General features: G+C 41.6%; 1 protein-coding gene across 2 annotated transcripts in view; it reads right to left on the bottom strand.

Moving 5' to 3' along the window:
• The window catches only part of LOC140476495 (tetratricopeptide repeat protein 9A), a 94298-nt gene extending 73357 nt beyond the window's left edge, over positions 1–20941 (bottom strand). Inside the window, exons 1-2 of one of the 2 annotated variants that reach the window (XM_072569204.1) lie at positions 20019–20941; positions 5100–5259 (exon numbers count right to left, since the gene is read on the bottom strand). In XM_072569204.1, the coding sequence (XP_072425305.1) occupies positions 5120–5259; positions 20019–20421 (543 nt within the window). In that variant the 5' untranslated portion in view covers positions 20422–20941 and the 3' untranslated portion in view covers positions 5100–5119. Of the gene's footprint in view, positions 1–5099; positions 5260–20018 lie in introns of those variants that run through there. The other variant, XM_072569203.1, reaches the window with a different exon arrangement.
• Positions 20942–27694: the final 6753 nt, after the last annotated feature.

Here is a 27694-nt window from a genome sequence, read left to right as displayed (position 1 = left end):
GTCACTGCACCTCTCCAATTCTGACCTCTTACACATTCTTGATTTTCTGAATCCCAACTCTGGAGCTTCCTTGGCCACAAGCTCTGGAACTTTCTCCATAAACTCTTCTTTCTGTCCAACATTGTCTCTTCATGTAAAACACTCCTTTAAATACACCTTTGGACACCTGCTCTATCTGCCACTTTGTGTGGTTCAGTGTCAAATGCTGTTTTATAATATTCTTGTGGGGTACCCCAGGACATTTCATTGTATTTATAATCATGCTTTAGTGCAAAGTGTTATTGATGTAAATAATCACTTTTCAATCAACACCGTGGCACTTTCGCCAAATGAATGAGAATCAATAGTCACATAGGGAGGGACAGATACACCAACATGGACAGATGTACAGATAACAGTCAAGAAACTCAGACCTAGAAAATAAAAGGTATAAAGTGATGGAGACAATTTTAAACAGACCAGATGGGGGAAAAGATGCACACTGTCAAAGAGATAATGGATGAGGAGCAAGACAGAAAGATAAATGGATCTGAAAACCAACTTGCCTGGTTTTAAATAAAAGCAATCCTCCATTTTACCCCTCAGGCTCATTTCTACCTTTACACACTTTGCCAACTTATAGAATACAAAAGATGAGACTCTATTTTTCAGGTTGTCCTCCACATGACAGGAAAAGAAGAGAGACAGAGTCGAGACAGTTTTTTTCCCCCCTCTATAAACACTGCTTGTCAGTTGCCAGGAAGGGAATTGGGGACTGCCAAAAACATAACTGTCTGTTACAAAGCTATTCATTATCCTGTGCTATGCTGTAATTTCTTTTTCATTCTTTAATCCTGTCATTTAGAATTATCTACAATAGTCAAATTTTGAGTCTTAAATCATGCTCAGCCTTGCTGGAAGAGGCAAAAAAAAAAGAAATAAAACCAGAAGGTATTAGAGAAACTCAGGTCTGGCTGCAAACATGGAAACTAAAACAGAATAAATATTGAGTCTATTATGATTCTTCTTCAAACTGGTCTACCGAGTTTCTCCAGAACTTGCTATTTACATTTCTGATTTCCAATATCCATAGTACCTTGGTTTTATTTCGGCCAATGTAGAATTTCTCTTTCTTTCCCACCTGACAACTAACATCACCCTTTGAGCTCTGTTTTCCCAGTATTCTGCTATTTGTCCTGGCAATGTTGTTTACTGGCTAGAACAGCAGGGAGGTCCATGCAATAAATATTGCTATAACCATCAGTAATTCCAGCTAACACCCAGTGGCTTTCTCCTCAACATGTACCAGGGAAAGGATGTAGTTCACTCGTTCAAGTAGTGATTGGTCTACGTTTGACTTGCTCCTCATTGACCCTCTAGACCGCTCCCAAATAGGCTCCTCCTATTCTGCATGTTTGATCCACCTACCAGAAGGTGATGACTAGATGAGAAATTTGGTTCTGTCTTTCATATTGAACATTACCCTTCCTCGTGACAGAGTGACCTCTGCGTTGTGCAATATTTCTATCATGTTTCCTGATGCAGTCCTGTGAGGTATTTCTTTTCATAAGGCTAATAACCAGGTCAGAATAGAAGATTTTTCTGAAGTTCACATTCAAACAAAGTTGAAAATAAAATCACAACACAGGTTAAAGTCAGACAGGTTTATTTGGGAGTACAAGCTTTTGGAGCGTTGCTCCTTCATCAGGTAGCTAGTAGGGCAGGATCATAGGACACAGAATTTATTGTAAAAGATCATCGTGTCATACAACTGATGCGATACATTGAACAAAGCTAGATTGCTGTTAAGTCTTAAATCACGTTAGAATGGGGATGCAAGTTTTGATTAATTAATATGTAAATATCAGAACTTCTTTCAAATCACAATCCCTGCAAATCTGAAAATGCAGAAGCTACGACAATGAATGAATGGACATCGTGCAACAACCACCAGATGGGGTCCAGTCCGGGAACACTTCAGTGGTCAAGGATATTTGGCCTCAAATCTTCAGACTTTGGGGTACACAACAACGGCAGAGTGTGGCCAAGCAGAGACTGATAGCCAAGTTCAATACCCATGAGGACAGCCTCAACTGGGATCTTGAGTTCATGTCATACTATAGGTGACCCCATTACATTCTTCATTCTCTCACCACACTCTTACACATGATCACTCTGACACAGACCTTCTCTCTCAGACACATACACAGCCCCTCACAGGCATATACTCTGTCACACTCATGCACACACTCTATCAAGCACACGCACGCACTCTCTCCCGTCCCTCCCAACAAACAAACAAACAAACAAACAACCCGTCAATGGGGTGAATTTGCATTTGCAGATATATTCAATTTTGTTCAAAAAGCATACAATTTGTCAGCAGTCAGTCCAAATGACATTTTATAAATTCCAACTTTGGAATTAGGACCAGTCTGACTCAAGGTTGAAATACAGACAGACAGACTCTAACCTCACACCTTTAATGCATTGCCTAAGTTGAGATGTCATTTTTTAAATATAAAACCTTATGTTATCTTGGGACTGTGACTTGAAAAAAGTTCTGGAATTTACATATTAAAATCAATCAAAACCTGCATCCCCATGCTAAGTGATTAAAGACTTAACTGCAATCTAGCCTTGTTCAATATATCGCATCAGTTGTACGACACTATGATCTTTCACTATAAATTCTGTATCCTACGATTCTGCCCCACTAGCTACCTCATGAAGAAGCAACACTCCAAATGCTTGTACTTTCAAACAAACCTGTTGGACTATAACCTGATGTCGTGCGACTTTTAACTTTGTCCATCCAAGTCCAACACTGCACCTCCACATCATTCAAACAAGAACGTTACTCCTAATAACTCCAGAAGCTCTTCTCTCTCCCAATTGTGAATGGCCTTTATCCTGTGACTTCCCCATAAGGTGAATTTTGTTGTGTGATTTGCAGTGGAATTCAACAAAACTCAAAACAAAGGACACTGGTTCTCATGCACTGCAGTGAAATGTTTACATCATGGTCTGCAAGCTGCTAATCCACTTAACCTTTCCCGCGGCATTACATGCATGCGGGAGCTGGTGTCTTTTTTTTTAAAATACATAAGCAAGCATGAGTTCACAATTCATTGCGCCCAGCTCTCTGTTAAATATCTGTACCTTTGGCTGACACAGAAGAGTACACACAGGAAGACAGCCGTGTATACAGCTACTGTCTGCAGGAGAGAACAAAATGTGTTGTCCAGACATTCACAAAGATCCTTCTTTAAACACAGCTAATACTTCAAGCTCCTGAACAAAATGCTTCAGTCCCTCAGCTGCAGACTCTAGGGACTACTCCCAATGACAATAATTTGTGTGTGTTCCAATGGAGTTCGCCATACATTTTGGAAAGGCCACCATGGGTAACCATGCAGAGGGGAGAGTTGCCCCAGTCTGCAGTAGGAGTGCTGCAACCTGAACCTACCATTACTCAGCTTGGGGGAAGAATGGCAGCAGTGAAAATCAGCCTAGTCTGCTCAAATATTTATATATAAACATACACTAACGGGCCTTTTGTGATGCAGAGGTAATGTCTCTACCTGTGAGCCAGGAGGCCTGAGTTCAAGTCCCACGTGCTCCAGAGATGTGTAATAACATCTCTAAACAAGTTGACTCGAAAATATCCATAAACACCCACTAGCACATGTATGTGGAAAAGTCAGGTTAGTGATATTCCATGGATACTTGCACCTACACAAATTATCCAGGCATTGGTTACACGTGGAAACATGGGCATAAAATGTGAAGCGGAATCTGTCTGAAGTAACTCACCTCCTGACTCTCCAAGCCTGGCCTCCAAACAAGGCACAAGTCAGAAATGTGATGGAATATTCTCCATTCGTCTGAATAAGTGCAACTCCAACAACATTCATGAAGCTTAACACCATCTAAAGCTCTCTCCACCACTGATGCAATGTCAGCAGTGTGTAGCATCTACAAGATACATTGCAGAAATTCATGAAGGCTTTGTAAACAGCACCTTCCAAACCTACGACCACCACTATCTCGAAGGACAAGGGTGGCAGACACATGTGAACACTACCACCCGCATGTTCCTCTCAAAAGCTACTTGCCATCTTGATTAGGAAATATATTGCTGTTGCTTTGCTATTGCTGTGCATGTGGGGGTAGGCTTAAGGAGGCTGCAGCGTTTCCAGAAGGCATCATACCACCACTTTCTCAACGATAACTGGGGATGGGCAATAACTGCTGACCAAGCTAGCTAAAGCCCACTACCCATGATTGAATAAAACAGAACAAGTGAACTCTTTCAGGTGTGGTCTGAGTCTACCCTCTTGACTTGACAATATGATCTAGCCAACCTTCATCCTTCAAACACCATCCCTGAAAACAGCGGACACGGTCACTCCAACAGTATGGGATCTTGCTGTGTGCAAGTTCGCTGTTATATTTCCTACTTTATAACAGTAACTGTATTTCAAAACACATTTCATTGGCTGTTTGGAATGTCTTAATGTTCTTCATAAAAGCACACTCCTCCCTTTCATAGGGATCACCCACACCCTCTTAGAATTGGTGAAATAGATACTTGTAAGTCAAGCCACTTACAACCAGCTGTAAGTCATGATGCTGTTATTTAAAGTCTTCAAACAAATGGGAGCAGGAGTCTTTAAAGACGATGAAACATTGAATGGTCAACATGGAGAGGAAACAGCAGAGCTCTTGAATGTTCTGCCTTAGATCTCAGCAATCTGACAGGTGAGCATATTCCTGTCTAGATCTTATCTCTATAGCTTTAAAAATTCTCTTTTGTCAAACATTTTGTCTCAAAGCTTCAATGCACTATTCCTTTCCGGCTGGCCATCATTTCATGCCTGTCCCTAGCTACCCTTGAGAAGGTAGTAGTGAGCTCCCTTCCTGAACCATTGCAGTTCATTTGGTGTGGGTTGACCAACAATGCCATTAGTGACATTGAATAAGGGGGCCTTACTGGCTGGGTCAGCATTTAATACTCATTAAGACACAATCGAAATACCAATGAATGGGGCAAATTAAATTGTTATATATTGCAATTCAGTCACAAAGAACAGATATCTCTATTTAGGTTCCATGATGCTTTTTGTGATTTGACTATTTACTTGGCGGTTACACTCATGATTCCAATCCAAGATGGCAGCAGAGTAGGATGCTTCTGCCTCAGCTTGTCTGCTCCATGTATTCCTTTTCTTATGCTCTTTACGTTCTTTTTCCTTTTCTCCTGGCTCTCAGTCGACTCTGTGTGGACATGACAAGGGGTTATGAAGGGCTTTTGCCTGAAACATCGATTTACCTGCTCCTCGGATGCTGCCTAACTTGCGGTCTTTTTCCAGCACTACTTTAATCTTGACTCTGATCTCCAGCATTTGCAGTCCTCACTCTTGCCAAGGGGTCCTCTCACCTGGCATGGCGGTCTCAGTCTGGCATGGCCTCAGTGTGGACTCCCAGTCTCGAGGTTATTAAACAGCCATCACCCAGCCTCATGAACTTCGAGGTGAAGCCAGGCATGGTGTGAAGCCAAGGCCCGGTGTGAACAGGAGGCCAGGTGTTAGCACAGTCTGGACTGGAAGACTATTGTTCTGAACATTTATTTCTACAATGCTGGACTTTTTATTACTCTATTCTAAAGGTCTTGTGACTGAAGAAACTATACCCAGGTACCTTTGTACCTAAAGATGGCACTGTTAAGTGGTAATCTGTAAACTTTTCACTGCACTCATTGGAGTATATGTGACATTAAATCTCATTCTATTCAATTCGTTATACTCCAGAGATAATGCTTAAGAGACAGGTAGGCAGTGAGATTGTCTCCATTCAGTAGGAACAAAGACAATCTTTGGAGAGCAATAAGGGGAGAAATGTCTGACATACCCCCCACCCAGCTGGAGAACTCGTAAACGTGACTCTGCAGATTTATCAGAACAAACCAACATTCCACCAATTAATTCTAGTTGTATTTAGACATTGCCAAGTCCTTTGTCAGGTCAAAGCCTTATTTCATAAGACTTTGCATCTCTCTCTCCTGATCACCTGCCACACACACACAAATGTTTTGTAAGGCAATACATTATAACAAATCATGTAATTGTTCTTTTCATGTTAAATAATGTAACCTGCTTGTGGAAGAATCCTGTGTGCTCTCATGGTGATGAAATGGAACATCGAAGGAGAAATTGCTATCCTGACAATTAAGAGTTTGAGAACAGAATGTTTAAAATTTTAAATCGAGATATGGATTTTCAAAAGTCTGCAAAGTGATTTTCAACTTTGCTGGAGCTGTGGCTCCTTTTTGAGACAAATCGTAAAAATGCTTCATTCTTCCCTGCATTGGAGATTTTGAACAGTGCTTCGATAACAGTCCAGACAAACACTTGTTTTATTTAAGCACAGGCTTGAAATTGGGGACAAGAAGGTACAATTTCAAATAGTAATATAATGTAATTTTAAAAATATATTAAATGGGCCAAAATTAGGGATTACTTAATGTCATCCAAGGCAGATCCATCACATAGCACTCCGAAGACCCCTTCTCTTTTTAGGTAAACGCTATACCTTAGCAGTTTAAATGTAGATATCACTATAAGTGGTGTACCTAAGTTCTTATGTGCAATTGTTATCTGGGATAGAATGTTTAGATCACATTAGGGGGTCCTAAACTTTGTTTTTGATAACCTTGTTCCTTACCATCTCGTTTGGCATACTGCAACGAGTGGCTTTGTTGACAGAAGCCTAAAATGAATGAAAAGGCTTGGAATCCATAGAGTCATACTGCATGGAAACAGATCCATGCCAACCAAGTTCCCAAACCAAACTGGTCCCACATGCCTTCATTTGGCCCATATCCCTCTGAATGTTCCTATTCATATACTTACCCAAATGTATTTTAAATATTATAACTGCACCTACATCTGCCACTCTCTCTGGCAGTTCATTCCAACATGAACATCTATCTACATAAAAAAGTTGCCCCTCATGTCCTTTTCAACCCTTTCTCCTCTTGCCTTAAAAATATGTCCCCTTGTTTTGAATTCCCTATCCTAGGTAAACAAAACCCTTGCTATTCACCTTATCTATGTTCCTCATGACTTCATAAATCTTTATAAAGGTCAACCTCTTACACGCCAGTGAAAAATATCCCAGCCCCTCTTTATAAATCAAACCCTCCAGTCCCAGCAAGACACTGGTACATCTTTGCTGAACCCCCTCCAATATAAATATCTTTCTATAGTACGGCGACCAGAATGGGACACAGTACTCCAGAAGCGATCTCACCAATATCCTGTACAACGTCAGCGTGACATCCGAATTCCTATACTTCAATTGTCTCATCCCTTATTCACTGTCTCCTGTGTGCTTCTTCTTACAAGCCATGCCAATTCTCTTGGTCTTGCCTTGCTGTTAGCAGAGATAGCAAAAGGAAGAGATGAGCCCAACACTAATGCCGACTCCAACAGAATATTCAACAGAGGGGTACTATTATCAGCAGTCAGGGCTGAAGAGAAGGACTGAGCTTTTTAGAAATGTGTGAAGAAAGTTCAAGAAGCATAACCCCATGGAGGAGACAGAGAGGAAGACATCCTACAAGGCTGTGAAAGACATGGGTTGAGGGGACACATTAAGCAATAGGAGAGCTTAGTTAGCAGGTTGCTTTAAAAAGGTCTTGGAGGCAAATAGAAACTGAAGAAAATAGCATCAAGCAAATGTGCAGGAATCTGCCAGAAGGAAACCAGTTTCAGCCATGCCAGCTGAATTAGAAACTTTAGATGTAGATAGGGATAGCTCTTCACTGAAGTTTAATGCCTGTAAAATGTTTCACTCATGAAAAGTGGATGACCATTTCCTTCTGATGTTTGTCATAGATTATTTGAATAGTTCTTTTATAATATAACATAGTTGGTGTTTTTCCTTTGTGTAATTAACCTTCATGTTCTTTTGTTGAATTACATTGTCAGCCTTTTGTAACCAGTTTTGGTGACTGATGTCCGAGGTAATCAAAAAAGGAAAAATAAAAATTTGTTGTTTATCAGGCCAGATTTCTCTGAGAAATTTCCAGTATTACCATCAGCTGAGTAATAACACCATGACTTAAGTCAGCTTTGGTGTTCGCACGATTTGCATTAATCATTGAATCCCTACAGTTCAGAAGCAGGCCATTCAACACATCAAATCCCCACTGCTCCTCCAAAGAGCAACCCATCACCCCTATCCTCTCCCTGTAACCTAGCTTTCCTATGGCTAATGCACCTAAGCTGCACATTTTTGGACTGTGGGAGGAAACCGGAGCACCCGGAGGAAACCCACACAGACACGGGAGAACGTGCAACCTCCATGCAGACAGTTTCCGGAGGCTGGAATCGAACCCGGGTCCCTGGCATTGTGAGGCAGCACTGAGTCACCATGCCGCCTTTAATCACAGGCTCTAAATGGGGCTAGTGAAATGAGAATAAGTTGTAGTGTTTGGTGTGTTTAAATAGACATCTTTAGAAAATGATGAACACAAAAAAACAATTCAAAAGGTAACAATGGAGGCTTTCAATATATCCCTGTGTTCAATCCTTCACAAATAGTTCACACTTAAACAGGAACATTACCCATTTAAACTCAACCTTCTGCCAAAATTAATGAGATGTGCACTGAACAGGCTGCATTCCAAAGTGATGGTAAGCAATTCCTTTCTGAAACCTATACACAAGGAACCGACAACAGAACGCTGTGCAGCTGCTGTCAATGAGTGAATAGAAGAAAGTAACTCAAAGCTGGGAGGCCCACGTACAAACACTTACCTCTTCATCGACTGAATTGCAACATTTTAATAAATTGAAGGGTTGGCTGAGATCCTTCTCATGGCAGGTGCCATGGCTTTATATCATTGATGCTAAACTGTACTGATTGCAGCAACTCATTTATTATAAGACAATTGAACAACACTTATTTCTATTCACATACCTCACTTCAGAGATGGTCGTCACAAAAGCATTCTATTCCACACTCTCTTGCTCCAGTTGATAGACTGGCAATTCTATACCATAAACCTAAGCAGATTCTTATCTGCCTGTCCATTCATAATGCATTAAGATAGCTTTTTGGATTAAAAAGAGAACTATTTGATCTACGCACATGCATAAATCTAGTAATATCTAAAGGTCTCCTTATTTTAAGTATCTAATGACTTCTTAAATCTTGCTGACATTTTATCCTCTATTACTTTATCGGGAAGCCTGTGCCAAATTACAATTATTCATATGCACAGCTAATTTCCATATTCATCCTAATTTTTTCCTCCCCACGTTTGAACCTGCATCTCATTTTCATTTCAAATTTAACGCTAATTGTAAGACATTCTGATTTCCCAGTTGTTTCCCCAAGTACCTTATGTCACTCATAAGGTTCGCTCTCAGGGAACTTTACTTCAGTTTCAAAAGCTGGAGTACCTCCTGTCTTCCAGGCAGCTCAGGCTCTTGGATACTAGTCATGAGCATTCTCTTGTGTCAAGCGTTTGAAAGGGTTCTCTGTGTCTTGACAACCACAACTGAGTGGAGAAAGTGTGGACTGCAGATGCTGGAGATCAGAGCTGAAAATGTGTTGCTGGAAAAGCGCAGCAGGTCAGGCAGCATCCAAGGAACAGGAGAATCGACGTTTCAGGCATCAGCCCTTCTTCAGGGCTCATGCCCAAAACGTCGATTCTCCTGCTCCTTGGATGTTGCCTGACCTGCTGCGCTTTTCCAGCAACACATTTTCAACCACAACTGAGTGCCTCATTCAAGTTTCAGTCCAATCAAAGCATTCAACTCATTCAAAAAAGCATTTGCTCATGACTGCTTTTGGCTTCTTTTCTGTTACGTTGACCCTGTCATTTTTATTGATTACCAACTTTATGTTGGTTGGGCAGGTTCAGCCTGGTCGATGACATTACTTGAGGATCTTTTAGCTTTACCTATACATACGACCACAACACCATACAACCGTGTCACGGCAGCCACTGCAAAACATGTCAGAGTGTCGACAAAGATACCACCACTACACGTGGGGACACCACCCACCATAGACGCGGCAGGTACTCATGTGACTCGGTCAACGTGGTCTCTCTCATACGTTGCAGGCAAGGATGCCTTGACGCATGGAACATTGGCAAGATCGATGCCACGGCAACAGATGAATGGACACCCCACAACAATCACCAGGCAGGAGTGTTCCTCTCAGTTGGGGAACATTTCAGCAGTCCGGGACATTTGGCCTCAGATCTTCGGGTGACCATCCTCCAAGGCGGACTTTAAAACAGGCAACAATGCAAAGTGGCCGAGCAGTGGCTGATAGCCAAGTTTGTACTCATGGGGATGGCCTTAACAGAGACCTTGGGTTCATGTCACACTACATGTGACCCCACTGCACTCTACACTCTCTCTGTCTCTCTCACACATACACACAGACCCTCTCTCATACACACACAGACCCTCTCTCATACACACACAGACACACACACCCTGCACTCACACCCAAGCACGCACTCTCTCACAGACTTATACCCCATCACACTCACACACATACTTGGCCAAGCTTTTACACACACACAGGTTATGGGGTGAATTTGTACTTGCATAATTACATTTTATTTTGCTCAAAAACTGCATGAATCCATGTAAGATTCTGTAAGTCCCACTTTTGAAATAGAACCAGTCTGACTCAACATTGGAACACAAACAGACTGTAACCTCACACCTTTAGTGCACTGTCTAAGCTGAGATGGCACCTATTTTTCGAAAGGCTGAAGCTATCTTAAGAACATAATTTTAAAGGAGTTCTGGAATTTACATACTAAAAGAACCTTAACTAGCATATATCATTCCAAAAGATGAAAGACTTAATCTAAATTTGTTTAATATATCATTACAGTTTCCATGATACTGTAACCTTTTGCTATAAATCCTGTCTCTTATGGTCATGTTCCACAGTCACCTGATGAAGAAGCAGCGATCCGAAAGCTAATGCTTCCAAATAAACTGTTGTGACTATAACCTGGTGTTGTGTGATTTTTGTGTACACTCCAGTCCAACACCGGCACCTCCAGATAAAGTTTAGCACATTTCTTCAAATATATCTATCACATATGCATCCTACTACATGCAAAATGTTTTGTTTTCTCTGTTAAATTTCATTTGTCACTGTTCTGCGCAGTTATTACATTTTGCACAGTTCTTGCTGTAATTTCTGAGCTGCCTTCTTTGAATCCACTGGTCCTCTTAGTTTGGCATCTACTGGATCTTCCAGAATATTACTTTGAATTTCTGAATCCAGATCATTTTCATAGATTGGAATAGATATGTAAATACACATTTAAACTATTGAAATCATAATTGGCTAACTGTTAATACATTAAACGGTTGTGTTTACATAAAAGATGTTTTTTCAGCCACGTAATTTAAATTATATTCAAAGATGAGAATGAGCAATGGATAAATCTACAAAAACAATTGTAGCAATGTCCTACATAACATCCTTAAACATTATTAATATCTTTTCAACAAAAATCACTTTCAGCAGTATTTTGTAAAATCTGTTTTAAACATTAACTGCAATATATTAATGGCAAGAGCAACACTTATTAACTAGCTATTTACTATTTTACATCCTGGATTGGAAGTAGTAGTGGTCCAGGCATTGAGTGTCTGACACTCCTCCCAGACATTAATTACCTAACCCCAACAAATTCAATAACAAGTCCATGTCATTTTCAACCCTTCATCCTGGGTTTACCATGAATCTCCACAGGTTTAAGTTCATCCCAGTCAGCTCAGTGAGATCCTTTGTATCTCAAGACTACATGAAGTGCTGGGTAAGAAATACTAACCTCACCACGGAGTCAGAATATTGTGAACACATAACCTAGGCTGCCATATTCCTTACATTTCAAAAGTGACTACTTCAAAAATACTTCATTGGTTGTGAAGAGATTTGGAAGCTCTGAGAATGAGTTTTTTTTTGCTTCACTGAATTCTTAAAAGGCAGAGGGTGCAAGTTTCTTGACTAACAAGGGAGCCAATGGTTCCAGGGGTAGGCAAGAATGTGGAGCTGATAATTAGCCATGTTCTCATTGAATGATAGAATGTGCTTGAGGGGACAAATGGCCTACTCTTGCTCCTAAATCATATTTTCGTGGCAGTGTATGTGCTGTACATAGCAATCGAAATAGGAGCACAAGTAGGCTACATGCCCTCAAATCTGCTTCATCACTCAGTAATATCATGGCTGATTTGAGCTTAGTCATACTAAGAACTGTAGTGTTGAACTTTTTAAACTTATTTCTTTATTTTTCTACCTAAGATTTTATACACAGGTACCTTTGTACCTAAAATGGCACCAGGAATGGCAACTTTGTACATTTTTCACTGCACTTGAGTACATGTGACAATAAACCCTGAATCTAAAAACGTTCTTTCCTGCTCCCTGTGATCCTTGCTTTTTAATATTTTAAAACAAAAATCGTCTCTCAGCCTCACCTATATCTGATAACACAATTCCTAAGCAACTTTGATGTCAAGCATTCTAAAATTCACAACTGGCGAGAAGAACTTCCTCTTCATCTGTCTTAAATGGATGATCGCTTATCCTGAAGCCAATTCTAGATTCTCCCACTGGTTTGGGGGGGGGGGGGGGGGGGGGGGGGGGGAGGCAGCGGGTTAACTTAAGAAGTTGTCTCAGATCAATCTTTAGCTTCTCAGATTAGTCACTCTGAGCCCTGCAGAGCCACTGCTTAAATCAGACTATAAATAGATCAAATTCTGTTTTTAAATGAGATGGGAATTTTACAGATGTTTACAGAGATCCCATTCTGCAGTTTGAACCTTCTTATCCTTAAAAAGAAACACTTGCTTTTGTATAGTGTGATTTACAAGTATCACTGGCAAGCACTACATCAATGATAGGCTATGCATCGAGATACAGAAAAAGCCATCTCATTGAGATGTATAGGTGAATACCTGTTTTCTGAAAAACATTATTAAAATGTCCTTGACATGCAATTCTGCTACATTATATGAGTATGAGTTTATGCTGTTATAACTTGGATGCAATCCATGATTACTACGTTATTTGAAAGAGAATCTTTTAACCTAAAATGTTCAAGAACTAGTGTCAGAAATGGTAGCGACCTTTCCTGATTCTTATACTCCAACCCTTTGCAATTAAGGCTAAAATACCATTGACTGAATTCTTGAATGCTACACCTAATTAATCTCAGCTGCATTATATAAGAAAATATTTAAATAAACAAGACTGCATTTTAATTCACTTAATATAATGCAAAATCTTATTAGGGACCCAAGCACATATTTTATGGCTGTACCTTATCAGAGTGTTTTCTAATTGGCTGCTCACAATTTCCATGGCAACTACTGGGCTAAGTAGCAAAGCTTCAGTGTATCAGCACCTTAGCCAGGTATTAAAGCTGTAAAGCTCACCTTCAAAGTTCACACCCAACTATAGCTAGATACCCACAAACCGCTATCTTAATCAAACAGCGCTGAAGCATATCTTCCCTGGCCAGAATTAATTGAAGCCTCTAAATCTATAGTGATAAGAACTAACAAAAAAAAAGCAGGAGTTTTCATTACAGCTTTGACTGACGACCGGTTGCCATGGCAACAACTGGCAGGAATCCAGTCTCTCACACTTCTTTCCACTTTCACTCAAGGAGCCTTAGCATTTTGCAAGTAGAAATCAGGAAGAAAACACTCTATTCATTGGAGTTGTCCCTCGCTCAAAGGAAGATTGTTTTAGTTGTTGAAGAGAATGACATCAGTGGAGAAGCTCCTAAGGGTAGTATTCTCAGTTCCACCATCTTAACGTTATTCCAACAATGGCCTTCGCTCCTTCGTAAGGCCAAAAGTGGGCTGAAGCAGTCAGTTACCATATGCAGCAAGACCAGCAACGTTCAAGCTTGGGCTGATGAGCAGCAGGAAACATTCACGCCACACAAAAGTATTAGGCATCAAGAGAACAAAACAGAATGTAATCATAAGACCATAAGACCATAAGACATAGGAGTGGAAGTAAGGCCATTCGGCCCATCGAGTCCACCATTCAATCATGGCTGATGGGCATTTCAACTCCACTTACCCACATTCTCCCCGTAGCCCTTAATTCCTTGATTCCTTAATTCATCTTCCTTTGACAGTCTGTGGCACACACAAACATCTAAATCCTGGGGTTAATGTTGATTAGAAACGGAACTATAAGTACTCTGGCTACAAAAGCAGTTCAGAAGCTGGAAGTTCTCAGACAAGTAGCTCAGCTCTGACTTCCTGAAGCCTGTCATTGTTGGAACAACTTTAAGATGGTGGAATTGAGATTACAACCATGAGGAACTTCTCTACTGATGTCTTAGGTGTTGATTCTCTTCAACACCTAAAACAATCTTCCTTTGAGCAAGGCACAATTCCAATGACTAGAGTGTTTTCTCCCTGATTCCTACCTGTCAACCATCTACAAGGCAGAAGTCAGGAGTGAGATGGAAAGTGTTCCACTTTTTTGGATGACTGACTTTAACAACTCAAGAAGCTGGGCACAACCTGGGACTGATCAGCTCACTTGACATGCATTCCAACCACCTTAAACATTCACTTCCTCCATCACCTGATGTACATTGGCAGCAGTGTGTACCAACTACGAGATGTACTGCAGCAACATTCCTGAGCCCCCTTCAAAACCACCTTTCAAATCTGCAAGGTCTACCACACAGAAATACAAGGACTTCAGCCGTATGGGGACACCACCACCTGCAAGTTCTCCTCCTAGACACATCACCCCAATTTAGAATTATATCACTATTTTTTTCACTTGCGTTCAAACAGCATGTGGATGTGCCTGGTGTAGATGGGGTGCGATGATTCAAAAAGGTGGTTTGCTACTACTTCCTTAATTGCCTCCCAAGGGCAAATGTGGACAGTCAATAAATGCTGACATAACCAGCAAAGGCCACTTCTTATGAAAGAAAAATGAGTCTACATGTGCAACCTAGTAGATTAATGAATGTTAACAAGCAGCCTTTAGAAATGGATGCATTCCCCACTGAGTTTGATAGGACAACATGCCTTTGACACATGTGGTGAACCAGTAATTTGTCCATCTTTCAGGAAGGGAGAGTTCTTTCTGCAAATAACTGACCTCTTCTGGATGATCTTTCATTTTCTACCTTGCATCAATCTAAGATCATTCAACATATGCTGTCTTTGCCCTTTCTCATACAGAGTCCTGCTTATCCCTACTTTCTTCTTCCTATCCATACCAAACCACTTGCCCTTGCTAATATATTACCCCCACTTCTTCAGCCCTTATCTTGTGCATTTTTTTTGTGTGGCTCTTCATTGCACATCTTTTGGAAATCCAAGTATTCTGCATCTACTTGTTCCCCTTTAACAGGTGGGACTAGATTGAGTTGGGATATCTGGTTGGCATGGATGGGTCGGGTCTGCTTCCATGCTGTACATCTCTATGACTCTATGACATTCCTGAATAGGTACATCAAAAAGCACCAATAAATAAATTTCAGAAACAATTTTTGAAAACTATGTTGAATTTGGCTGATCACATTGATTCAAGGTATATTGCTAGGACTTCCTTAATAATTCCAGCATTTTCCTCAACAATTCAGGAATTCAGGATAACTAGCCTGCATGCTCCCCATTACCTCCCATCCTGAATATTGATGGAACAGTTGCTAGCTTCCAATCCATGATGCCTGATCTAGAAGCTGGGGAGGTCATAACCATTGCATCCACAACTATGTAGTCCTGGGATACAGACTATTAGGTCCTGAGAATTTATTGCTTCAAGTGTCTCTAGTGCTTTTTTCCTGCTAAAGCGGACTACTTCAATTCTTATTAACCCCTTGGTACTCCTTCTGGCTAGAAATACCATTGCCCCGATGACAATTATGGTGATTGCAAATAGCATAGCTGAAGATTGCGAGATGACACAATAGCGCCATCTACAGTAGCCCTGCTGACGATATCAGCGATGGAAAACACTCCTCTACATTTTATCCATTGTTTCTCCATATCCACACCCCCCACCCCTCCAACAAATCTGGATCCCATTCCAGAAACACACACAGTTAGTGTCGAGACTTCAAACTATGGTATTTCTAGCCTGCAGATATGTGGCTTTAGCATTCAACAGAATCAGCTTAACTGATAAGGGGCACATGCTCATAGACAATGTTAAGACTATGATGAATACTCAAGAGTTAAATACAATGGATCTCAGCATTTTTGAATAAAGTTATAATAACCCAAAAAAAACCTTAGTGGGAATAAGAAAAATATAAACCAAGCTACACCAACAAAACATAACTATGTGCAACTCTGAAGGAAGCAAGAGACCTGAAGGCGGATAAACTTACATTGAGGACTTCAATGCTGGAGGAATGATGATTTGATACAAACACACTTTTAATCATATCATTTCCAATCTAAGAAAATTAGCCCTACTCAGTATTAAAATAGCAACATTGTGAACTGTAAAATATATTCTGCTTTTCAAAATGAATGTGTAAAACACTGGTATCCACACACAGAATTGGGAGCTAGCAAGTACTAACTTAAGTAGAGACAAAAAAATTGCAGATGCTGGAATCCAAGGTAGACAAGCAGGAGGCTGGAAGAACACAGCAAGCCAGGCAGCATCAGGAGGTGAAGTCCTGAGGAAGGGTTACATCCAAAATGCTGACTTCTTCACCCCTTGATGCTGCCTGGTTTGCTGTGTTCTTCCAGCCTCCTGCTTGTGCACAGTGCTAACTTAAGGGCCAGGGGAATCTGATTGGTGATTTCACCTGCATAAGTCACAAGTATTATCTTCATTTCTCCAGCAAGAATTCCTATTCCCACTGTTACTGGAAAGTGCCAGTTAATGTACAATGAAGACAGGATGTGATTTTCCCCCAGGTGGTTGATGTCCCTGTCAATACTGACTCAGGTCATTTTAACTTGTGATGATAGCATACACAAGGTTAGAATTTTGGATTAGCCATCTTGATTTTTGCTTGCATTGACTTTGTAGGTTTTATTGAACTGCAGTCCAAAATTTGCATTCAGACTTACCTTGCTCTCTAAAAGACCTCAAAATCGGACTGAATTTCTCTATTGTACCACTTCCCCTTATCAAATGTATGAGTCAGCACAGCTACCAGCAGTGGATTACAGTGGATTTTTGTGGCTCACTGGAAGATTCTCTCGTGTTATATGAATTCCATTGGTGTTCTATTCATTCTGTGGATTTTCCATTAATATTTTAAATGTACATTTTCCACTGCAATCTATGCTTTTTCTGATTTTACAGCTGCAGTGTTAAGTCCAAAGCAATTGTTAGAAGCAAGTGAGTGATGTCACACTTGCACGTATTGCAAAGTCCCTGCATCAATTAAGCTCTTCATTGTCACAGTCTAATCTCAGATTTGATTTAAATGTTTTATTTTGTAAATAAAATGCTTGCAGCAGATGGTTGAGAGTTGGGGACACCACCACTTCAGTAATCAACTCATGGTGCATCCGTCTGCTTACAGACTTAGCAAAATTTAGATTTTCCAAAAATTCTTTTTCCAGTTCAGAAACCAAAAACATACAATAGTTGTACATTTTGCACATTGTTGAACAATTATTTTCTCAGAGGTTCATTAGTCAGTGGAAATCTCTTCCCCTAGAGAGCAGCGAAGGCTGGGTCATTGAATATATTCAAGCCTGAGTTACAAGGCTTTTTTTGTCGACAAAGAAGCCAAGTGTTCTGGAAAGTGGACCACAACCAGGTCAGCTATGATCTGATTGAATAGCACAGTGGACTCAAAGGGCCTATTCCTAAAGCCTTTGTTCCTATGTTGACCCCTGATGTAAGCCAAAACAAAGGTCCGTACTCCAAGGGAGATCGTGAGGTGCGAAGCAGTAGTGGCCACCATTGAGTTTGCATTAAGTTACAACAGCCAGGTTCCCCACTCTCTCAGCTCTCACCAACAAGGTGGTCATGACCATTTTCAAGTGTCAAAATGGAGTCACAGTGGGAAAATATTTGGCAGATACTAGCCTAAACTTTCTATCAAATGTGTACGAGGGACATTGAATGGTACAAAGTCAGCAGCAGCCTTTAAAAGAAATAGCCTTTGGACACAAGCTGTCTTGGTACCTTCTTGTAGCAAGTAATTGACAGGCCAGCCACCTCTTAGACAATTAAGATGGTTGACTAGATTTAACTCTGGTTATCACCTATAAACTAGCTTTAACTTCCTTGTTAGTCTAGCTATTAATATTGCTGTAGCAAATTGAACCAATCATATTTCAAGTACTTTGTGATGTGTTGGTGCTTCTTTGTATCAAGAGTTTATTTATTTTGCATGCAAGTGGCAACATTGATCAATAGGTATAATTTGAGTTTGCATTCAAGCACTACATGGCTACTTCATATGTAGTTATTGATTTATTAGTATAAGACTACAATCATTTAATTCTAAAAGCTTACTAACATTTTGATTGAGTATATGTTTCTAAGTTTACTTTTCTCCAAAGACCATTATGCTTTATGCTAATATATTCTTCTGAAATATTCATAGCAAAGAATATGGAGACCATACCCAGTCAATAACAGCAGCTTGGAATTAAAGCTTGGTTACAAATTGTACAAAATTGCAGGGGTCCTCGTCTGTACGTACTGGGCATATAGTGACAATGTGGCTGGGTGGACAAGTAGGTGGGCAGGCACAGGTTGTAGTGTGGGGGCTGCTTTTAGCCTAAAACACACATGACAGAGAGGCATTTCTGCACTGGATGTTTCATACTTGGGTAGCTTATCTTAATTACCTGTGAACATTGTAAACTGCTGCATATGCAGGTTTAATACAGATGCAGAATCATAGACTCCTGGCAGTGCATAAGGAGGCCATTTAGCCCATCAAGGAGCAAGCCACGCAGACCCACAACCTATCCCTGTAATCCCAGATTTAACATGGCCAATCCACCTAGTCTGCACTTCTTTGGGCTCTTGGGACGATACTGGAGCATCCAGAGGAAACCCATGCAGATGCAGGGAGAAGGTACAAACTTCACACAGTCACCCAAGGCTGGAATTGGGCTCTGGTCCCTGGTGCTGTGAGGCAGCAATGCTAATCACTGTGCTGCCCAGTTGTGAAAAAGAGTCATTGGACGTGGATATTAACCTTGCTTTCTCTCCACAGATGTTGTCAGACCTGCTGAGGTTCTCCGGCAATTTCCATATTTGTTTAAGATTTCCAGCATCTGCAATTATAGAGATGTACAGCACAAAGAGACCTTTTGCTCCAACTTATCTGTGGTGTCCAGATATCCTCAACTAATCTAGTCCCATTTGCCAGCAGTTGTCCCATATCCCTCTAAACCCTCCCTATTCATTTATCCATCTCTACGCCTTTTAAAGTTGTAATTGTACCAGCCTCCACCACTTCCTCTGTTACTACAGCTCCAAAACATGCAGAATTCCGGCTTCTATGGGACCGTAGCATATTTCCTTGGGAATTGGTCAGCACACGCTGTCCACGGGGTAAGGAACAGCCTGGCATTTCCCTCAATAACATCCTTGTGACTCACTTCTGCTGGTATTACCTCCTCTAAACGTGTCCTTGGTCTCACAACCCTGGGTGTAAACTGCACCCAGTGATGTCATGCTTTCCACAACATGACAAGCCAATATATCGTCCTGGCAAATCCCAGTGCAACGCAAGTTACAGGGGTAAGGGGAACGGATGCCAGGTAGTTGGAACATATCTGGGGTGGAAGGTTGCCTGAAGTATTTCAGTTCCAACCAGAGAGTCCACGAACTCAGAAATGCCATCAATTATTGCCATCCCTCAGCAGATGGATATCATGCTGAAGGAGCAAGGAATGGGGGCGGCTGATCCCGGCTGGAAAAGGAGCGGGTGAAATCTGGGCGAGGTGGCTCCGAAAGACAAACACACACACACACAAGGCTTTTGGGGGGAGGCTTACCCGCCAGACTGTTGTAACACTCGATCTCGCTACTCTCCAGCAACCTCCTCTCCTCCTCGGTCAGTGTGACCGGCGCCCTCCCGCAGGAGGAAGGCTGCACCGGGACAGCCGGGGACGGGGACGGGGACGACTCGGGGTCGGTGACCGCCAGGAAGCCCTTCATCTCCAGCAGAGCCCGGTGGTACTTGCCGATGGCTTCTCGGAATTTCTTCGCCTTGTAGCACTGGTTGCCCTGCAGCTTGAAGTCCAGGGCTCTGTGAAGGGTGCCTTGGGAGTCCGGCTGACCGTGCTCGCACCTGGAGAGAGTCCGGGGAGTAACTGACCCTGCGCCCAACCCACCAGCATCGCCTGACCGCCCAGCGTCGGAGCTGCACTGGGTCCCGGGCACCGCTTTCTCTTCCATCTCTTAGCTGCTGCTGCCGCTGCCACCAGCGCCGACCCGATACCTCATGTTTGCTATAGCACACCTTCTGCTGGCTGGTTTGTCTGTTTGCGTCTCTCTGCTTAGAACTGATTGCAGGAATTGTCCACCACTCACTCCGATCTGCCCTTCTTATGTGTGTGTTTTTTTTCCCTTAAAAAATCATTGGCTCTATATTGTCGACCCGGAAGAGTTGGAACCATCCACACGTAATCCAACCCTGATTCAGTTTCTAATTAAAGCGATCAGTGTCGAGAGGGGAGCAGAAGGAAATCACAGATCACAGAAAGAGTTGGAAGCGGTTTAGAGAGAGAGAGAGAGAAGCGTGGTCGAGGTTAAATACAAGTCGTACATTTAAGACGTGTTAACGATTGGTCGAATTCACTGCAGGGTATAAAAATCTCTCTCTCTCTCAAACACACACACACCAGATCAGCCACACCCTCTAAAACAAATCACCCGTTTTCCACATCACCACACAAACTCAGCAGGTCTGTCAGCATCTGTGATTTGTTTTGAGTCCAGTGTGACTTCTTCAGAACTGAAGGGGGCCGGAAAAGTTTTTTTTAATTTAATTAAAGTTTTTTTTTGATCAGCTTTGTGTTATGACACACATCCAGGTTAGGTACACTGAGCTAAAAGACCCCACAGTGATGGAGTTTCATTTTAATGCTGCGGGGGGCGGGAAGCATAGGGAGAAGACCGGGTGGTTCCAATGGGAAAGGTGGGAAAAGGCTAAGGGAGTGGGAATGGAACTTTACCAGCAGGAATGTGGGTGAACAGCCGATGTTAATGATGGGCATGAATGCCAGAGGAACAGGTCAGCCTTACTGAGAGCAAACCCGGAGGGCGAGAGGGTTCTAAGCAAAATAGAGGATAGTTTTCTTCATGCCTAACGTTGGGGAGTTCTGCCCTCCCGGTTTCCACTACCTTTTGCCCCCTTCCCTCCTTCCCCCAAAGGCAGGTTGTTTTAATTTCACACTACTCCCTCTCTTGCCCAAGAACAGCTTCTGGAGTGTCCATCCTCAGATTCATGCAAGCTTGCTTCCCCCCAGCCACCGCCCCTTTTTCATTCTGTTGGTGTTTTTGTGTGTTGGGAAATGGCTCCGCTGGCAATGAATTTGGACAAAGATTTGGAAATGAGTCATATTCCATCGGGTGCCCGCCCAGTCACGCCCTCACCTGACCCCGCTCCACCAGCAATGCCCTAAATGTGTCACCTCCACCGTAAGATCGCAGGAGCAAAAATTAGGCCATTCGGCCCATCTAGTCTGCTCTGTCATCCAGTCATGGCTGATCTGTTTTTCAACCCCTTTTCCCCGCTTTCTCCCCGTAACATTTGATCCCATTCGCAATCATCACACCACCGTTCATCACCTCGCCATCCTCCGCCTCCCCATTCCATACTTAACCAAAAACCACCTCCCTTTCGTAACTTACAGCATTCAAATCCACTGCAGCATCCCCACTCCCAACCAATGAGCAAGGTCAGTGACTGGTCGAGGGGTAAATTATGGGATCTCACTGTGACTTATTGTGCTTTTACAGTTTTAAGCAGCCATTGCTGTCCATAGAGTTCAACTCAGCGACTGTCTTATTGTCTTTAGCAGATTGGAAGTATAAACAATCTGAGTCTGTTTTCTTCCGGGGTCCCATTCCCCATGATCTATTGGACACCTTAAAGCCAGCCTGCACTCCATGAGCACTGTATTCCATTTTGTTTCCAATAGTTTAAGTAGCAGGTTTTGAATATGCTGCATAATTTAATTAACTACAGCCTACTACTTTCCATGCATTTCTTATTTATATCTTGCAGTACTGTGCAAACGCCTTGTTCGTTTATCTGGAACGAGTTTGTCTGTTACTCTGACTTGGGTGTAAAACCGTTTAGAATCTCTTGTTAATGTATCGGGCGAGGCAGCTCCACATGAAGATGTCAGACTTCGTTGAGCTGATCCTGCATCATCTATTTCCTAAACTTCACGTGTCGGCTTTAAGACCGAGCTTCAGCAGGTGGAAAAGTGTTCAGATCGTCCAAGTCTCCTGTCCTGCATGAGCCACAATGCTTTGCAATTAGGCTGGCTGAAATGCTGCTATGGTCGTGATCTTCACTGCAAAGATGATCTGCTCCAGTCTCTGCCAAACGTAGTAAAGGCATCGAGTGCCAGACTGTAAACGCTGTAAGACAGCGAGGCATTGCGATTAAATAGACAGTCTGCCAGGAACGTGAATCCAAATAAAGAAAATGGTGCATAATCATTGTTAACATTCAGTTTAAAAATAACTGAGTGAAGGTATCGGGAGATACCTTCAATGTAATTTACTAACTAGTGTGTTCTTGTATATCTCTCTTTAGCCATCTGATCATTCCAAAACTGGTTTGAAATGTATGGCAAGCATATCATATCATGTGCTTTTCTTGGAAAATCACAAATTTTGACATGACAATGTTAAAGCTTAAATGTTTATTTTCCTTTGTCATAGACCTTACTTTACCTGGAACTGGTCACTGATCATATGCTAACTAATTTCTAACTAATGAACTGGTAATTCCTATATACGATACTATAGTGATTATGTTACAGGACTTAACCCAAAAACAACATGAATTCTAATTCTATTAATTAAATAAATAGAAAAAGATCTGGATTGCAAAGCTAGACTCAGTCTTGGTGAGCATGGAACTATAGGATTATTACTTTTTTTTAAAAAAATCTCGTTTATTAATGTCGTTCAGGGAAAGGAAATGTGTATTATGTCCTTGCCCATATACCTGCCTCCTAACTTACATCTTTGTGGGTGACTCCTAAATGACCTAGCAAGCCAAATTCTATTAAAGAAGACAGCTCACAATCAACGTCTCATGTGCAATAGAGACTGGCCTTATCGGTGACATATCTTTCCTTTGAAGGATAAAATATACAGTCTCCATAAATGATACAGATGAATATAGTTCAGATGGAATCTAACTTAAAGGCAGGGTATTTGAGTTAACAATTTGAACCTACTGCTGGCTTGTATACCCTATGTCACTGTGCAACAGTGCAACATGTTTGCTTTGTACAGTATTGGCAAATGTAGCTGATCGTCCTTAATGAGGATCAACGTAACCCATAATCCTTCTGATCCATGAGGTAAGCTGTTATGTGTGACATGAGCTGTGAGCCTAATGTAATGCTTGATGTTGATAGCTCTGTGTACCTCACCATGGATCTTCTATTTCAAATGTGAGTTAACTGCAAACCTCTCCAACACAAATTGCATAAAGTATAGTATTAGTTATATTTCTATGCATTATTCAGGGTTGTGCCAAAAGCAGAGAAGCAATATTTACTTACAGTAAGAAAATTAAACATATTACTAATATAAAGAACAAAGGGAGAAAATTACAGGAATTATTGTAAGACATCATTTGAACATAGAACGTTTCACCACAAGACAATATTGAGATTGGGATGGCAATATTATTTAAATTCAAACTAAATAGATATTGAAATAGAGAGAATGTAAAATCATCAGAATAGTGGACAGGATTATCTTGATCCCTGCAATAATTTCTATGATAATGAGAAACAATGTTTGAAATATACTAGTTTCATTTTGGTAGTGAGAGTAAGGTTTATATTCTGGAATCTTTGTAATGTGTTGTTCTGCATATTGACACTTATTTTATGTGGATTGATGCCTCCTTTTAAATAGCAGGCACATGCATTTGATACAAAATCATGAATTTCTTGTGTGAAAATGCTGCCCTTCACTGTTTGCTCTTAACTCTGATCAGTGGTAATAACGTGCAGAGTGGTGAGGTGAGGGGTAATGACCATGTGGCAGAACAAATATGAACAAGCCACTTCATCATTAACAAATTGTCAAATTTTAAACACTTAAATTTGTGGACAGCATCATAATGAATCCTCTCCGCACTTGACATCTGCACAAATGCTTCTAAGCATTTAGCACCGGATAATGATGAGGATTATGAACTGTGGCTGATTGTTGGTGTTCCTACTCCATCTGCAAGGAAGGTCCCAACTGCTACATCATTTGTGATTATCTATCACAGTCAGGCAAATTATGAACAAGTGACCTTTGTTAGTTTGAATTACTCAAATCCATCAACCAAAGCTTCAAGGAAACTACAATGAGCCCCTTCTAATGACTTTTTAAATGATAGCTAAAATTTGGAATGCAGAAGCTGCTGTCTTTTGTCTGTAACACAAACTCCACTTTGTCCATTTCTCTCCTTTGCAAATGCCTGAGGTTTAAAACAGCTTATTTGCAATCCTAGATCCAAATTTGACCAAGCAATGAGCATCTAACTACATATCTACCCAGTCACCAAAACTTCCCATATCTATCTCCATAATAGTGTTTCACTCTGTCTCTGCCTCAGCATATCTGTTGCTGAAACCATCACCCAATATTTTTTTAAACTTCTCAACATGACTATTCCATTGCCTTCCCAACCAACACCTAATATTCCCCTCTATTCAAACTTGAGGCTAATCCCAAAACTCAGCTACCTATATCCTAACTTGCACCCATTTCAGTTCATGCTCACCATTACTACTAAGCCCAATATCCTACATTGGCACCCCCATGTGGCAAAGCCTCAAATTTAAAATTCTTGTCTTAAACTTCAAATCAATGCAAGGCCTCACCCATTCTTATCTCCCCCAGTCCTACAATGCTTTCACATCCCTTCAGTGCTCCCAATCTGACCTCTTGCACATCCCTGATTTTAATCATACCACCACTGGCAGATGAGTCTTCAGCTGAATAGGTGTAAAGCTCTGGGCTTCCATCTTTAACATTTTTCTTCTCAAGTTTTCTCTCTCCTTTCAAGAGCCTTCTTAAAACCTACATTTCTGATAAGATCACCTCTCTTAATTTGTCCATACGTGGCCCATTGCCATGTTCCATTACACAATACTCCTATGAAGTACTTTTATAAATTATTAAAAGTGCTATATAATAATAAATTGCTGTTGTTGCTTTAAAGATTATAATTCAATATTTAGGTGATAAATATTTAGTAAATAGAAAACCTAAGTGACACCTATTGTGTAAGATGCTGGATGAGCTATTTACCACTCAGGGCTCTGTGGCTACTCAATGTCTGTGCAAAATGCCCTGTTCATATAAGTACTACACTGTGATGGCACTCTTACTTACAACGTGCTTTGAAGTAACAGAATATTTAATATATGAAAATGGTTAACACTGCAAAGAAAAAAATCCTCTCTGGCAATCGTGCACTTAACATGATAACTATGTCTAATAAACTTATGGTTCTCTAATGAGTTCCGAAAAAAATCTCAAGGATGTCTCTGTTCACCTGATGGTGTATTACTGTTTTTGATATAGTGATGAGCAGCTTGCATGTTACTTATAGAATCTGTATTCTCCCTAGAGGCTCAGTTACTAAATGCAACTGATCCATGAAGATCAGGATGACCCTGGAATTCATCTCTACATCTATTGAGTAAACGTGTCTCAGCTGAGGTGCTCTTCTGCCAGATAGTGCCATCCAATAATCCAGTACTCGCTTCCCTAACCATTAAACACCTTCTAATTATTGTACATGTTAATATTGAGTGACTAGTTACTGCTTGTACCTCTGTAACTGCACCTTTTAGAATGGGGAAGGAAATTAATAGGGAGGGACAATTCGAATCAAATGTCAATGCATAGAATGATAACGGAGTTGACCTATTTCTCCCCACAACTTTTTGAATACTCCTATTATAGAAATGTAATGCTGAATATAATAACTATGAACATATATTGTATATAGTAGCTGGAAGAACCAGTAACTGCTGTTCTTTTTTTATTTTGATGACTTTAGCAATTAATGAATGGTAGAGTTGTCAACATCAAAAACATATAAGGAATGAAGCTCTTGGTGAGTAAAGAGTAAGACTCATTACATGGATTTGGAAACATGTCCACAGAGGCCAGTATCCCAACACCAAGTCACCCTTTACTTATGCATGCACTGTTTTTGATATTAGACTGGCTTTCTCAGAGCCAGCTCTCAGGGTAGAAATAACCTCTAACACTCCTATTTATCCTTCTTTTTTTTCAAAACCATGTATATTTATATTCTTTTTCTTTCTTTTAGCACCCATGGTGTGTGTGTGTAGGTGCAAGACACAGTGAAAGACACAAAGTGCACGAATCTTTATTCCATTGCCACCACCAGGAAGATAGGAAAAACACCCGAGTGGCCAGTGACAAGCACTGCCCTTCACATCAAAGGGCAATGCCGTGTGAGCAAAACAGTGGAGGGGAGGGTAGGGACTAAATCAAAATAGAGTTGGAGGGGGAAATAATGCACTCCACTCCCTGCGGGGCCCACCTCTCCCTGAACAACTCCAGGGTGTTGGTGGACACCGCGTGCTCCTTCTCCAAGGACACCCGGGCTCTAACGTAACCCCGGAAGAGGGGCAGGCAGTCGGCCCTAACGACCCCCTCCACGGCCCGCTGCCTCGACCTGTTGATGGCCAGTTTGGCCAGGCCCAGGAGCAGACCCACGAGGAGGTCCTCGGACCTGCCCTCCCTCCTCCGTACCGGGTGCCCAAAGATCAGGAGCGTGAGACTGAAGTGCAGCCAGAAACAGAGGAGAAGGTTTTTGAGAAAATCAAAAAGGGAGTGCAAACGCCCACACCCAATATATACATGGTCCACGGACTCCACAGCGCCACAGAACAAGCAGTTGGGCTGGGAGTCCGTGAACCACCGCAATCTGCGGTTGCAGGAGACTGCTGTGTGCAGCACCCTCCACCCCAGATCCCCGAGAGAAAGGGGGAGGACTCCCGCGTAGAGAGCCCTTCACTGGGGATCTCCACCGCCCGGTGGCAAATGGGCACGCCAAGGCGTGTCCGGACGGTGGATGAGGGAGAAGAGGTGGACGGTGTGCAGCAGCAGTCGATACAGGGCTTTCCTTTTAATATCCTTAAACACTCCTATTTATTTTTTTTTTTTTTGCTGTGTGAAGCTCCTCTGTTAATCTTTTTCTCTTTTTTTTAACCCCCACACTACCGCCTAAGTGCGGTAGTGCTTATTTTTTCTCCAGCACCCATGGTGTGTGTGCGCAGGTGTGAGACACAGTGAAAGGACACAAAGTGCACGAATCTTTATTCAATTTCCACCACCAGGAAGATTGGAAAAAACACCCGAGTGGCCAGTGACAAGCAGTGCCCTTCAAACCACAGGGCAATGCTGTGTGAACAAAAACAGTGAAGGGAAGGGT

Source organism: Chiloscyllium punctatum, chromosome 4, assembly GCF_047496795.1.
Source record: "Chiloscyllium punctatum isolate Juve2018m chromosome 4, sChiPun1.3, whole genome shotgun sequence".
In the NCBI taxonomy this organism is placed as follows: Eukaryota; Metazoa; Chordata; class Chondrichthyes; order Orectolobiformes; family Hemiscylliidae; genus Chiloscyllium; species Chiloscyllium punctatum.
The sequence above is the reverse complement of the archived record's forward strand: the minus strand, read 5'-3'. Positions and strand labels throughout refer to the sequence as shown.